At 35.6% G+C, this 14,965-nt stretch overlaps 1 protein-coding gene across 1 annotated transcript; it reads left to right on the top strand.

The window, feature by feature from the left end:
- The first annotated feature begins 12,050 nt into the window (after window positions 1-12,050).
- SIP1 (Raffinose synthase family protein) lies at window positions 12,051-14,865 on the top strand. Its single transcript, XM_089148887.1, has 4 exons — window positions 12,051-13,446; window positions 13,549-13,726; window positions 13,848-14,215; window positions 14,304-14,865. Exons 1-4 carry the CDS (start codon window positions 12,160-12,162, stop codon window positions 14,859-14,861), a joined length of 2,391 nt encoding a protein of 796 aa, XP_089005013.1. The 5' UTR covers window positions 12,051-12,159; the 3' UTR covers window positions 14,862-14,865.
- Window positions 14,866-14,965: the final 100 nt, after the last annotated feature.

The following is a 14,965-nucleotide window of genomic DNA, read 5'->3' as shown; positions in this document are numbered from 1 at the left end:
TTACAGACTTCAAATCTCTAGAGTCATGGTTCATAAAATTAACTGTTTGGTTAGTTTGAATTTTTTGAATGAAATTTCTAGATTTATCCTAAAAATTAATTTATTGAATTATGGTTTAAATGTTTAACGCTTTGATAGTATGGGTGAAATCTCTGGATTTCACCTCATACCCATAAATCTACAGATTTACGTTTTTAGTGTAAAAATGTGAATCTCTAGATTTCATGAATCTAGGGATTCACACAACCAAACAGGTAAAAATCTCCCATTTGTGAATCCAGAGATTTGAAATCTCTGGATTCACGTAACCAAACAGGCCCTAAACTCATTTCAAGTAATATTCTTAGCTGACCATTAGTTATAAGGTTGTTAGATGTATTATGAAGACAAATAATATTTTGAACTATATAATGTGAAATTGTAAATATGAATGGATTACATGAACACAAATAAATGTTTAAAATTGTGATGTTTATTAAAAAAACTGAGGCGTTTTAAGAGTACATTTCTTTTAATATTTTATTGGTAATTTATAACTACTTTGTTCATACATTGTGTATGATTTTTTTTTTTTTAAAGTTTTTAGGGACATCACAAGATAATTGGCAAAAAACATATATACCCTAAAAACATGTCAAATTGGCAATCACCTCATTTTTTTTCGTTATAAACGCTTAATTAATTAAAGAAAATAAGGAATGGCGAATTGAAGAGGAAATGAAATAAAATTTATGATTCAACTTTTTAGGGGCAACGTTGTAAAGTCATAAGAAATTAAAGGTGATATAGGAGTTATGAAATTATCTAATCAAGACTTAACGGAATTTGTTAACAAGAGTGTATCATTGTAATATTTAAGAAACATTTTTGGGATGCTCTGCCAAATTGATATATTTTTTGGGTGTTTTGCCAGTCTTGGGTGTCTCTTATTTTATTTTATTTTTAAATAAATACATTATGCATGATTGATGATAATAAATAATCACACAAAATCAGTATGGATAATTCGTGGTTATTATCTCTGGTTATGCATTCTATGTATTTAGTTATAGTTGAACACAATATTTTTTTAAATTATCTTTTTTAAATAATAAGTTTGATATACTGAAGGCAATTGAAATACTATTACCTATAAGGGAAAAAAAAAAACTCAGGTAATTTTTTTATTTATAGTTTAACAACAACATGAACTGAATTAGACTATTCATCTTTAATGAATTGAATGATTATCAAAATACTTCAATTATGAAAAAAAAATTCAATTACAAAATTGCATATATTTTTTTTATACATAACAGGTGCTTCTCATGTTCCTTTTATGAATTATAAATTTGAAGTAATGCTACATTATAATTAGCTGAATTAAGTTATAATTTTACAATTATGGAACAAAGTTGTATTGGAATTGTTGTGCTATGTGCAAGTGACTTAATTTATCTATTGCAATTAATTGGTATCATTAAAAGCTTACTAGTTTAATTAAAAGTGTTTATAAATTGAATTTGCATAACTAAATAACCAAAGCCATTAACCTTAACAACTTAATATATTAATACTTCAATGGTTGTATCAACCTCTTCGACTCCATTACTCTAAGTAACTACCATTAAAGAGAACCCAAGTTTTTGAAGACTTCAACTACAATTGTTAGAGATCGATGATATAGGATTCAAATACCATCAGGGAATACCATCGAACCTTGATAAGATAGGTTTGGGTTAGGGATTTTTAAACCCTAGTAGGATTAAGTAGGGTTTTAGGTTTAGATTCTTAAAGCAGAGTTAGGGTTTAGATTAGCCCACTCAAAGTCGACTCATTGATGCCCCTACTAAGCCTAAATAATGCTTGGCCTTAACTTGGCCTAATAAAGGTCACACTGGCAAGGTTTAAAGTATCGGTATCGAGTATCGTATCGGTCATGTGATTTTAAGAGACGTATCGTCATGTATCGAGTATTGTATCGCTCTGGCTAATGTATTTAATGTAATTCAATGGAGAGACGTATCAAGATGTATCCTATCGATTTGATCAAATATGGATACGTATCGGCTAGTATCGTATGGTATCGTGGAATACTTTAAACCTTGCACACTGGGTTGAGTCGGCCTTGGCCTGAGATATCCTAGTATAACATAGGGTTAGGCCGGAGACTTTCCAAAAACTAGAACCAATCGATTAAACTTTTATATCAATTGACTCTTTGAAATTGAAATAGAAAAATTTGAGTTTAGATCCTTCACCTACATGGAGTTTAATTAATTTCAATCTACATGTAGGGATGTTTGACAAGTATTTTTTTTTCCTTCTAATTTATTTTCTTGTTTTTTAAAAAATTAACAAAAATAGATTGTAACTTCTTGACAAAACAAGATCATGTTTACGAAAAATAACATTTGTCAAGCATCCACCACTTATGTGGATTAGAATTAATTCATCTCCATTTGGGTGACCAATCTGAACTTTGTCGTGTATATAGAATCAAAATAAATAAATAAATTTTATATAACCCAATTTGGTAGAAATACATATTGTACAAATTTATGCCCACATAAAACAAAACAAATAAAATAAAAATAAAAAAGAAAACCAGAATATTATCAATTTTTCATAAATACATGATTAGGTTCAACCCAATTATAAGAACCAAATCATTTCATGACCAATTCTTATAGAAAGAAAGCAATTCCTATCCAAATTCAAGCTTCTCTTATGTGAAAGAGGCAGGCTCACATACGAGCATTGGATAAAAATTATAAAAACTTTGAATACTTGACTCTTAAATTTAGAAGAAAAAAAAAAAAAAACTCCAAAAATGTTGGAACTAGTTAACAAACCAAAGAAAAACCATAAACATTACAAACTGAATTTGGCGACGTTTGAGAACTAACCAACTGGGAAACAAATTAGAAAAAAAAAAATTGTAACGAAGTTCAACATGATTAACCTGACTTGTTTATAAAATATAAATTTGAAAAAAATAATTCAAGTATCAAAGTAATCGGTATGACTTCTAGTGCTATTTCATCAAAACTCCACTCTCCAAGCATCTTCCCTTAAGCAGTACAAGTCAGTCCCCCATTTAGTTACCACATTGTCGTGTTCATCATCTCCCCGATGATTCGCATGTTCAGCTGGGAAATGATATCATCTTTTTGATTCAATCTCGAGTCTTTATGGGCAATCTCCTCCTCCTGTAATCAATTCCATTCTCTTATGTCAATGACTTTTTTTTACGATAATAACCATCTTATACTCATCAATTTTACAGACACTCACCAAGCGACGAACAGCCATAGTCGTATCGATGAACATCTTACACAGTCCTTGGTGCAACCTCAACATTTCATTAAACCGGCCTACATCAATCTGTAATATTTTCCCGAGTTCATCTTTTAACGAAAGTGACTATGACTTCAACTTGTTCATATTGAAATAATAATAATAACAATCATAAATGCAAGATAAAAATGAAATCGAGAAAAATTACTCACATATTCATATCCCTCAGGAAGAAGGATCACATCGTCGCCTACATCGGTGATTTCCACATCCTTGGTACCGTCGTACACTGTCCAATTAGGCATAGCCTTGAACTGCATGTCTGGACGGAATAGTGTAGGAACAAAGGAGAGTTCAACTAGTTGGGAAACTGGTTTACTTGCTTCTCCTGGAAAGAGAAGATTTTTGAAGGGTGGTTCTGAAATAGAGGTCTCCCATGAAAATTGGTCATCATCAAATACATTATATGATGTTGTACCCTTGACTGGTAGATCATCAACCGGATTTGGATTTGGATTTGTTGTTGATTGTTGACATATGGAATCCATGTATGAAAACAAAGAATTTTTTATCTTCCTCGGATTCGTTGCACGAATCGTGTTCTTCAAACTAGATAAGCTTGCACTAAATCCACCTGTTTTTGCAAATAAATCATCAATATTTTCTTTCATTTTTCATCAGATTTTAGAATCAATAATTGCATCACAAGAGAGTTTGATCTTACTTGGATAAGCTTTGACAGATTCAAAAGAGTCTACAGATTTCTGCATAAAAAATGCTAATCAGAACTTAATTCAACCTAACATAAAATTGAAAAAAATTAATAAATAAAAAGAAATAAAAAATCATAGAATTGCATCATTCTCGAGGACCATTAAAAATCTCAAAATGTGGTTCTTTTCACTAGAAGGTCGTTTTGTTAAATTAAATATATATAAAAAAAATCAAAATTATATTTGAAGAGCATAATTCTGTTTTCTACTTCATGTTTCTGATATTTCGAATATACATCCTAAAAAGTTTTAAGATAAAAAATAAATGAATAATTACTGTTGCCCCCTTGTACTCTGATTTTATTACTACTTTATCCCCTCTACTTTTTAAAATTGCTAATCCAACCTTTAACTTTGTCTAAAATTACTAATGCCCCCTTCCGTTAAGCTCAGTTAGTTTACTGATGATGTGGCATCTATATATTTTTTCAAAAATCCAAAAATAACCCTACAATTATCTCTTTACTTATTTACTCTTTTGCAAGTTATAATACTATCCTTAATTAACTATGGAGAAAAATTAACTTTAAATTAAAATTTCTTTTCTAAAAAGAAACTACCGAATAAAGAGAAGACTTGATTTTTCTTATTTTTCTTCTCTAAACAGAAATCGCCGAATGAAGGAAATATGTGATTAAATAAAACTTAAAATAGAAACTAAAATATTGGGAAATATCAAATGTAAGTTGAAATTTGATAATCTCCTAATATATGCTAACCATTGTACAAAGTGTGTGGTCCCACCAAAGTCAAAATTTATTGTAAAATATAATATTTTAAGGATATAATTGATATTCAATATAGTTTATGAAAATAAGGGTAATGTCATATTTTTTAATTTCTTAATTTTAGTGAAGGACAAAATAGACATTACATATTTGATGTTAACAACTACTTAACACCAATAGAAGTGAGGGGGTAACAGTAATTTTATAAAGAAAGAGGTTTAATTTATAATAAAATCAAAGTACAAGGGAGCAATAGTAATTAAAAAAAAAAAACTATTATGATTAATAAAACAGAAAATAACTAATAAAAGAATAATAAAAAATCTTGCTCTGAATTTTACCTCAGAAGAAACTTCATTAACTGAATCTGTGGTTGAATCTGTGGAATTTGAAGTCTTAATAACTGCATCGGTGCTTGAATCTGTGGAATTTGAGCTTGAATCTGTGGAATTTGAGATCTTAATTCTATTCAGGTTGCTATCTTGAGGGTTCAAATGTTTAAAAGCGTTAAATAAAACAAGTTTCTCTTCCGATAAGTTGTTTTGAGATCTAGGTTGAAGGTACTCCTCCAATAAATAATCTTCCACATCGTCTTCCACGTGGATCTCTTCTTCCACGTGGATTTCTTCCACGTCTTCCACGTGGATCTCTTCCACGTCGACGAAATCGTCGTTTTCGGATTCAGTTTCATCCAAGATCAGCATATCCATCAACTGACACGGAATGTGAAAGAATTAGAAAAAGGTAAACAATAATAAATTGAATTCGGAAGTATTTACTTCAATCACACTGATTCATTGTTTTTCATTCATTCAATTCTATCAACACTGAATTGATGTCAGGTAACTAGGAAATTTTCAATACCTCAGACAATAATTTACAATTATGATCAAGGATGAATGAGAAACTACATTACCTCATCTAATCTTGATTCCATTCTTGAATGTAGATAACTGTGATTGATATTTCGATGATTCCATTCTTGAATGTAGATAATCGTGATCGATTTTCAATTCCATTATCGAATGTAGATAACTGTGATTGAGCTCTGGATTGAGCTCTGTGTAACGGAACGCTTTGGATCCTAATCAAGCTCTGAACTTACAAGAAACTCAATAGTAGAGTCCTGAGTTCCTTAAATAAGTTTACTGTTTCGTGTTTTAGGGTTGTTGAATTTGAATTTTTCAATTTAAGCTTTTAGATTTTTATATTAATATTAATCTAATGAAAACTAATTAAACTGTTAAAACAAATAACAATAATTAACAATAATAATAATAATAAGAGTACTTATTTGAGCTCAGTGATCAAAAGAGGAAAGAGTCCATATTAGTCTTAAATTCTGGCTGATTACGTAGTAAAAAATCTGCTCTCAGGTGTAATCGAAGTTTAATATAGGTATTTTAATTAAAAACCGAAATTTTATTGAATTATGTTAATCAGTTTAAAATATAAATTAAATCTGAAGTTTGGGAGATTCGAATAAAACGAACTTTAATATTGAGATGTGTGATATTCATAGGATCAATAGAATTCTTTTTCTCTATAATATGTATTATAAGGTAATATGTATATAAAAAAAAAAAAAAAGTATTATAAGGTCTGCCAATAGTAAAAGTGACAAAGTCAACTATGCAGGTTGGTAGCGTGGTAAGATCTATACTTCTCAGTGGGGTAGGTCATGGATTCGACTCTTGCGGACGACAAAGCTCCCTTTGAGGATGTAATCGAAGTGCAAACAAGCTAGCTCTGATAAAAAAAGTGACAAAGTCAAGAGTCAGCTAAGCAGTTTGACATCCTTGAAAACTGAACAGACAAACAAAATACAGTGGAGGAGAGGCCATGGCCTCGGATTTTTTGAAAATTTAAACATCCTTATTATTTTTCCTTATTTCTCTCACTTTACATGTGAAATACCACTATTTGGCCCCCTCCAAAATTTAAAAATAAAAATTTAAGATAAAGATGATGGGTACAAATGTCATTCTTAATCATTATCTAATGGTTATCATTAAATCCTTAGTATTAAGGAATAAAATATTAAATTATAATTAAAAACTAATATCCATGAATTTCTTCCTATATATTCTCTCATATTTTCATTCTTATTTATTCTCTCATGAATCTTCTATTTTTTCTCACAGGTGTAGTTAGTTTTTCCTAAATCTTCTCCACATTTATTAGGTATTCACTTTCTCTTTCTTCAATTATTCATTGATCTCTCTCACACTCACGATTTTTCTAGTATTCTTTTTATAAAGTACACTTTTTTAATTCAATTCTTAGTTGGATTTTAATTATGACAATTGAATAACTGGCTCACAATCCTAGATAGGAGTTACAGGAAATTACAGAGGGTGGGAAATGTAGAGAATGTAAACCTCAAATGAATAAAGCCTCTCCGAGAGTAGAACAAAGTGCCTTGAAAATAGGATAAAGCCATTAGGTTAGGTTATATAATTGCACCAATCACCTACACATACATTATCATAGGTGGTTTCATGGAGCTGGTAAAACCAGTCATTTCCATTTCTTTTGATGGGCCAAAGCCCATTAATCATATTAGAAAGAAGAAGAAAAAAGCCCATTAACCGCATTGATGAGGTCCATCATCAGAACCTTCCAGGAAGTGCGTCGCTTTACGCAATTACGCCAAACTACAGGCTTCGACTTGCATCATTCAGCCAATAGAAACGCTACCGAATTTCACGCAGGCTCCCTAATCAAAGCTTATCTAGTCATACCTGGCAAAATAAAATAAAAATAAAATAAAAATCGCAACCGTTACAAAGGACAGTTACACGTGGTCCAATCTGAATGCCACTCATAAATTGGATGAGATGGCAAATGCTCATTGGATGTGAATTCGTTGAACTAAAATAGTTGTTATTGGAAGTTGCAAACAACCGTCCCATCCTCTTCACGTGCCTTAATAGCCTTCCACTTGGCATCTTACGCGAGTTTCCACGTCGCCAAAAGGACTACGTTGGTCCAATAAATTGAATCCTCACTTGAGTAGTTAGAATTCCGTTCGCCAATGCAGAACTGTTATAGTGGTTGAAACCAACACCTCTTAATGAAGAGGTCGTAGGTTAGATTTGTTAGGTTATGCATTCTCCTTTGTAGTTGTGATCCTGTGGGCCACTCATACATGCTATGGAGTTCTGTACTTTTGTGCTGTCTTTGTATTTTTTTTACCATACATGATACATGAGATGTTGATTTAATTCCAAGTATTGACAAAACAAGGTGGAATCCAGTGATCTTATGTGAATCTTTTTAAATATGTGTTGAAAAGATATGAGAAAAATATAGACAGATAGACCTCTCTGCCATTAGTAATAGAAGATCTCGACTTTATAGTATGATAAGGTAATTTATTATTGGTGTTTTTAGAGTTCCCTCACTTTAAAGTGGCAATTCATACATCAATACATCATGGGTGTGCGTTCTCTTTGGTGGAATCCTCTTCAAGGTTGCCCCTCTTTCTATTTATCCACATTTATATTAGTGTAGAGCTCATACTCACATAGTTTGTACCTGCTAAACAATAACAATATGAGTTTCACACTCGTGTGAATCTAAATTGATTTGTACAAAGACTAAATGGAGAAGATCTAGAATTGAAGAGTGACTTTAACGCTGCGCATTTAATGCGCAGCATGTGAAGCTGACGGTCGAGATCGAAATTTTGATTTTGACCGTCCATTTTAGTGTGTTCATAAACCGAATGGATGATCGAGATCGAAATCTCAGTCAAAATTTTGATCTCGACCATTGGTTTCATGGTGGTTAACTCGTTACAATGCTCCATCCCCTCTATGTCTCATCTAAGCAGCCTTCGTTTTTCACCACTCATTCCAGACCTCACACACTCCATTGTAGCGGACGAAACACTTGCTATATCACCTTGACCGGAAAACCCATTAGAAAAACTTTTTTATCAAAAGCGTTTTCGCGGAACAGATGGCACAGGACTACCGGAGTGTTTTTCTGCGCTAGACCAGGCTTTCAACTCTCATAACGCTGGGCAAATGGGAAGCCTACACGGTAAAATATAGAATACACACACTCCCTTTAAATTCAAGGTCATAAAGATCCCAACCGTTACAAGAGGACGGCTTAAACGTGTTTTCGTCTTGATACCTGATAACTAATCCCATGAGGTGGCGAGCGCTGATTGGAGAACAAAGTTCGTTGAACCAAATGGTAGTTGGAAACTCGGAACTTGGAAACAACCGTTCTCCGCTCCCGAGTCCGCTTACTTGCTTTGCAAGTCTTCCACGCGGCGATCATTCTAGAAGCTAGTAAAAACAAACAGATACCCAAGAAGGGCAATTCTGGAAAACGGAAACGCAGGAACGTTCCAAGTTCCAACTTCCACGTTCGTAACTCGCCGCGCGAGGCACCGCCCAGGTTTATCGGATAATGTAATGCTGTGGCAAAACGGTAGAGGATGTTGTAGGAGAAGATGCCACAGCAACGGTGGATTTTGGATTTTGAATGAGGAACCCTAGAGGCCTAGACTATTATTAATATTCGCTCCAGGTTGGTGGTTGGCTTTCTTTAATCTTTACTACTTTATTCTTTATCCAATGTCGTTTATGCAACGAAATCCAAATCCTTTGAAAAGGAGGTATATCTAAAAATAATGAAGTGTCGAGGATAAAAAAGGAAAAGTAAAAAAGATTCTATACCAGAACTGGAAATTATGCAACCAATGTTTTGATAAGTAACAAACTAACAATATAGCATTTGAAGGGAGACAAGTTGGAATGTACGACCAAATCTCAAAACCTTGTCAAAATCCGAGTTCCTTTTTTCTAGGGAAACTTGGATAATACAGGTTAGTTAAGAAAATAATTGATTGCAGATTCTTCTTCATCTGGAAAATTGACATATGGTTCCTTCTTTGAAAAGGAATAATTAAAGAAAGAAGGAAAAAAGAGCAGCAAATGATAAATCTTACTTTTAGTTGTCTCTTAAAACACAGCTGAGGTTTCCTCTTACTTTTTTTTTTTCTTTCTTTCTTCTTAGAATAACCTATTAATCATTGTGTGTAAATCATGGATGGAACAAACTTGCTGTTGAGGTATTCGAATCATACTTAAATATGATTTAGGCCATTGAATTAATTATGATCCAACCGTATAATGGGGTCTTTGTGGGAGAGTCTAACTTATTGTAAAACCTAGTGCTAGCTGAAAGCAGGGTATTTCAAATTAGATACTCGGGACATAATGTTTTAAGTAACCTTTTGCTTAAATCCTAAAATCCAACACCTACTAGTTTAAAAATAAATAAGTCTACCACCTATAGAATGAGAATTAGTCATTCTATCACATGGGACACTCACATAGCACTTTTGAGTGAAGGAGGTAACAAGATTTGCTCCGAAAGAAAAACATGACACATAGTTAGTGATGAATTCAAATTCATTAAGTTTACTCTAACATCACAAGAAATATTAATCCTTTTGATGCAATAGAAATTTAATAACACAGGAATTATTAGATCCCACTGCGAAAGGCTCATAACCAACCTAGATGTGCATGTAGCAAAGCTGATAGACCTACCATTGGCTTAGCTACTTGGATTAACTTGAAAGAAAGAGAAAAATAAAGGATTTATGTGAATCCCACATCCCATGTTTTCAATTAAAGCTTTCGTTGTAACAAGTTTCATCTGTTCACCTGTAATTATAAGGAAAAACTCATCATTTATAGTTAAATATCTTCTCTTTTCAAAATTATTTTGTTTCAAATTTTGGATGCAGAATTAATAGTATGCAAGGTCTAGAATATGCAAAGAAGTTTGGAGTACATTAAATTTCATTATGAGATCAAACATTAATAATTCTACTTATATGCAAAAAGAACTTATATCTTTCCATCTCCTTTTCTCAGTTTTATCAGAGGGCAAGATGCTTTGAGATGTATTGGCAAAAATTCTAGTGCTCTCTAGATAAGATTCTTGTGATTCTAGAAAAACCCTAGGTTAGTAAGGTTTCATTTTGTAAATAGGGTGTTAAAAGATGAAAATAATAGTGAAATTGAACCCAAAAATTGTGACATTATGAGATAGAAAAATTACTCAATAAAAGTAATTAGTTTATTCCCATCTAAACATTCTTTTTCATTTTTTGGGCAAATCCCACTGAACATTCAAAATCAGACTTGGTGTATTTCATCCCAAAAAGAGAACCTTTGATTCAACTGGCATATTTGAAAACCCAATAACTTTAGGGCTTGTTTAGTTATGAGACTGACGACTGATTTTGATCCGAATCAATTGATTATGATTCTATTTTAAATTTTAAAGTTTCGTCATATATCGTTGTGTTAGGATAATTGATGCACAATCCGAAAAAGAACACAACAAGCCCGGGGAATGCACCCGGGATTCGTGGTTCAAGAAAACCCCCGCTCGTTCACGTGAGAGAGAAAGGAGTTCCACTATTTCAGAAAAACCTCACACCACTCTCACACCCACAAATATTAGCCTTTGTTTCCGTGCCAACTAGGTTATCTCACATAGACTATTTATAAGGAAATCTAAAACCCTAATCCCAATGTAATTACAAGTTTACTTCAATATTAGTAATTGACCCAAACCCTGTTTTAATTACAAATACAATCAAAACCATAATTACATGAACCCACATAAACACCCACACCTAATATATTGAAGTTGGATTATTCAAAGTGTGAATCATTGGCCCACATGGAGAGGAGATTTTCCAACACGTGTTATCTTTATATTATGCACTTGCCATTTCAAGAGTATATTCTCCACAATACAAGAGTAAAGGGAATTGGAGAATTTGGAATCGGAATAATCTTTTGAGAGGATAAAGAGAAATGTTGGAAAAGCCATCTAAGATCCATTAAAAATAAATTAAACGAAGAAGAAAGAGACACATGAAAATGAAAAGCGAACCCAAGAGGAACTTCCAAAGGATTTGGTGGTCCATAGATACTCTTAATTTCTTCAGGTACATTAAATTCAAAGTTGAATATGAAATACCAGAAAGTCACAAGCCCAAGGCCCCAGTCTCCAGTTCCCACCGACCTCATCACTACAGTAGAACAGAGACCTTTTCTTATTCATCGAAGCTCATAAAGAAAGAATAGGTTTTACTAGAAACCAACCCATGAATCACTCTCAATCTCTCACACACCCCTACCACTTGAATAGATTATTTTATGAGTCACATCAGTGTTAGCTTCAAGACTTCAACCATCGTCTATAAATACCCTTCTCATACGCACCCCAACAAACCATCATAACTGCTCAAATCTATTCTTCTGCAGATCAAAGCTTGATTTCCAGTCTTTTTCTCTCTTCTTCCTTTTGTTTTCTCCGACTTTCCAATTTCCATGGCTCCTAGCTTGAGTAAATGTAATTCCAACCATCTTGGTCTCATCGGCGACCAAACACCTTCGCCAGTTAGTTTGGAACAATCAACCTTTCTTGCCAACGGCCACCCATTCCTCTCCGATGTCCCTTCGAACATCGTAGCTACTCCGACCTCTTTCACGTCCATAGACAAAGCTGCTGCCACCACCACCACCGTCACAAGCGGCGCCGCTGGTTGTTACATTGGCTTCGACGTCGAAGATGCAAAGAGCAGACACGTGGTGTCGATAGGGAAGCTGAGAGGAATACGTTTTATGAGCATATTCAGATTCAAGGTATGGTGGACAACACATTGGGTAGGAACCAGAGGAAGCGATTTGGAACACGAAACCCAGATCATGATCCTCGACCGCTCCGACTCCGGTCGACCCTACGTCCTCCTCCTCCCACTCATAGACGGTTCATTCCGTGCTTCTCTCCAACCCGGTCCGGACGATAACGTCGATCTGTGCGTGGAGAGCGGTTCAGCTCAGGTTACCCAGTCGAGCTTCAGAAGCTCTCTGTATATTCACGTTGGAGATGACCCATTCGATCTGGTGAAGGAAGCAATGAAGGCGGTGAGGGTTCATCTGGGAACGTTTAAGCTCCTAGATGAGAAGAGTCCACCGGGTATAGTAGACAAATTCGGGTGGTGTACGTGGGACGCTTTCTATCTGACGGTTCATCCGGAAGGAGTGTGGGAAGGGGTTAAGGGTCTGGTCGAAGGGGGTTGCCCGCCCGGTCTGGTTCTTATCGACGACGGGTGGCAATCTATCTGTCACGACGAAGAAGACCCGGAGAACCAGGAAGGTATGCCGATGACGTCAGCAGGAGAGCAGATGCCTTGCAGGCTCATTCGATACGAAGAGAACTACAAGTTCAAAGAGTACCAGAGTAAGACGACGACGACGACGATGGCGGATATAAATGGTTATACAAATAGCGGTAGGGGTAAAAAAGGTATGGGAGCCTTCGTGAAGGACCTGAAGGATTCCTTTAAGAGCGTGGATTACGTGTACGTGTGGCATGCATTTTGTGGGTATTGGGGTGGGCTCAGGCCCAACGTCCCAGGACTGCCTGAGGCGCGGATCATAACACCTAAGTTGTCTCCGGGCCTACAGAAGACCATGGAAGATCTGGCCGTCGATAAGATCGTCAACAACGGTGTAGGATTGGTCCCACCAGAGCGGGTCCACGAGATGTACGAGGGCCTCCACTCTCATCTTGCATCCGTTGGAATTGACGGCGTGAAGGTGGACGTCATCCATGTAAGTTTCATGCTCCTCGAAACAGACGATTTTACCCTAAATTCTAAAGAAATGAATGAATGGGCTTCTGAGTCCTGACTATTTTTTTTAATGATTATCCAGTTACTGGAGATGTTGTGCGAGGACTACGGTGGAAGGGTGGAGTTAGCGAAGGCTTATTTCAAGGCGATAACAGCTTCTGTGAGGAAATATTTCAACGGAAACGGTGTCATTGCTAGTATGGAACACTGCAACGATTTCATGTTCCTTGGAACCGAGGCAATCGCACTCGGTCGTGTCGGTGAGTTTTTCTCATTCTCCCTGATTCGTTGTCTTCCTCTCCAGTCGACATCTATGTCTCTTCCACGTAATAAATATAGAGTTAAATCTCCGTTTGTTTTGTCTGTTGATTGTGCGTGCAGGAGATGACTTCTGGTGCACGGATCCATCCGGTGATCCAAACGGGACCTACTGGCTCCAAGGTTGTCACATGGTCCACTGTGCGTACAATAGCTTGTGGATGGGGAATTTCATACACCCTGACTGGGACATGTTCCAAACTACCCACCCTTGTGCACAATTCCACGCTGCCTCCAGGGCTATCTCCGGTGGGCCCATCTACGTCAGTGATTCCGTCGGAAAACACGATTTCCAGCTACTTAAGACTCTCGTCTTGCCCGACGGCACCATCCTCCGGTGCGAATATTATGCCCTTCCGACCCGGGATTGCCTCTTTGAAGACCCACTACATGATGGCAAGACCATGCTCAAGATTTGGAATCTCAACAAGGTAAGACCAAAAGTCAAGCCCAAGCCCAAGCCCATGACTTAGCCCAATTTTGGCCCAGTTCTGATACATTTTCTCTTTTCCCAAACAGTTCACAGGAGTTGTAGGAGCGTTCAACTGCCAAGGAGGTGGATGGAGTCGTGAAGAACGGAAGAACAAATGTCACTCAGAATTTTCCCGAGTCATCACATCGACGACGAACCCAAGAGATGTAGAGTGGAAAAATGGGAAAAACCCAATTTCCATTGAAGGTGTAGAACTGTTTGGTGTGTACTTATACCAAGCAAAGAAGCTTTTGCTCTTGAAGCCAAATGACAACTTGGAAATCTCATTAGAACCCTTCAAATTTGAACTGCTTACGGTTTCTCCAGTGAACTTTCTGGGAACAATTCAATTTGCTCCGATTGGATTAGTGAACATGCTCAACACTGGTGGTGCCATCCAAACATTGGTCTTTGATGAAGAGAAGAATCGGGTTCAGGTCGGTGTTCGAGGAACCGGAGAAATGAGAGTGTTTGCATCGGAGAAACCAAAAGCTTGTAGGATCGAAGGGAAAGAGGTGGAGTTTGGATACGAGGATAGTATGGTTGTGGTCCAGGTTCCATGGCCAAACACATCCAGTTTGTCTTTAATTGAGTACTTATTTTGATTAACATAGAGGAAATGAATTCCTCAATCCATATATATATAGAATTAGAGAGAGAGAGAGAGAGAGAGAGAGAGAGAGAGAGAGAGAGAGAGAGAGGGGGGGGG

The sequence above is a fragment of the Hakea prostrata genome, chromosome 3 (assembly GCF_041222555.1).
Source record: "Hakea prostrata isolate BN-2017 chromosome 3, UWA_Hpros_2, whole genome shotgun sequence".
NCBI lineage: Eukaryota > Viridiplantae > Streptophyta > Magnoliopsida > Proteales > Proteaceae > Hakea > Hakea prostrata.
The sequence above is the reverse complement of the archived record's forward strand: the minus strand, read 5'-3'. Positions and strand labels throughout refer to the sequence as shown.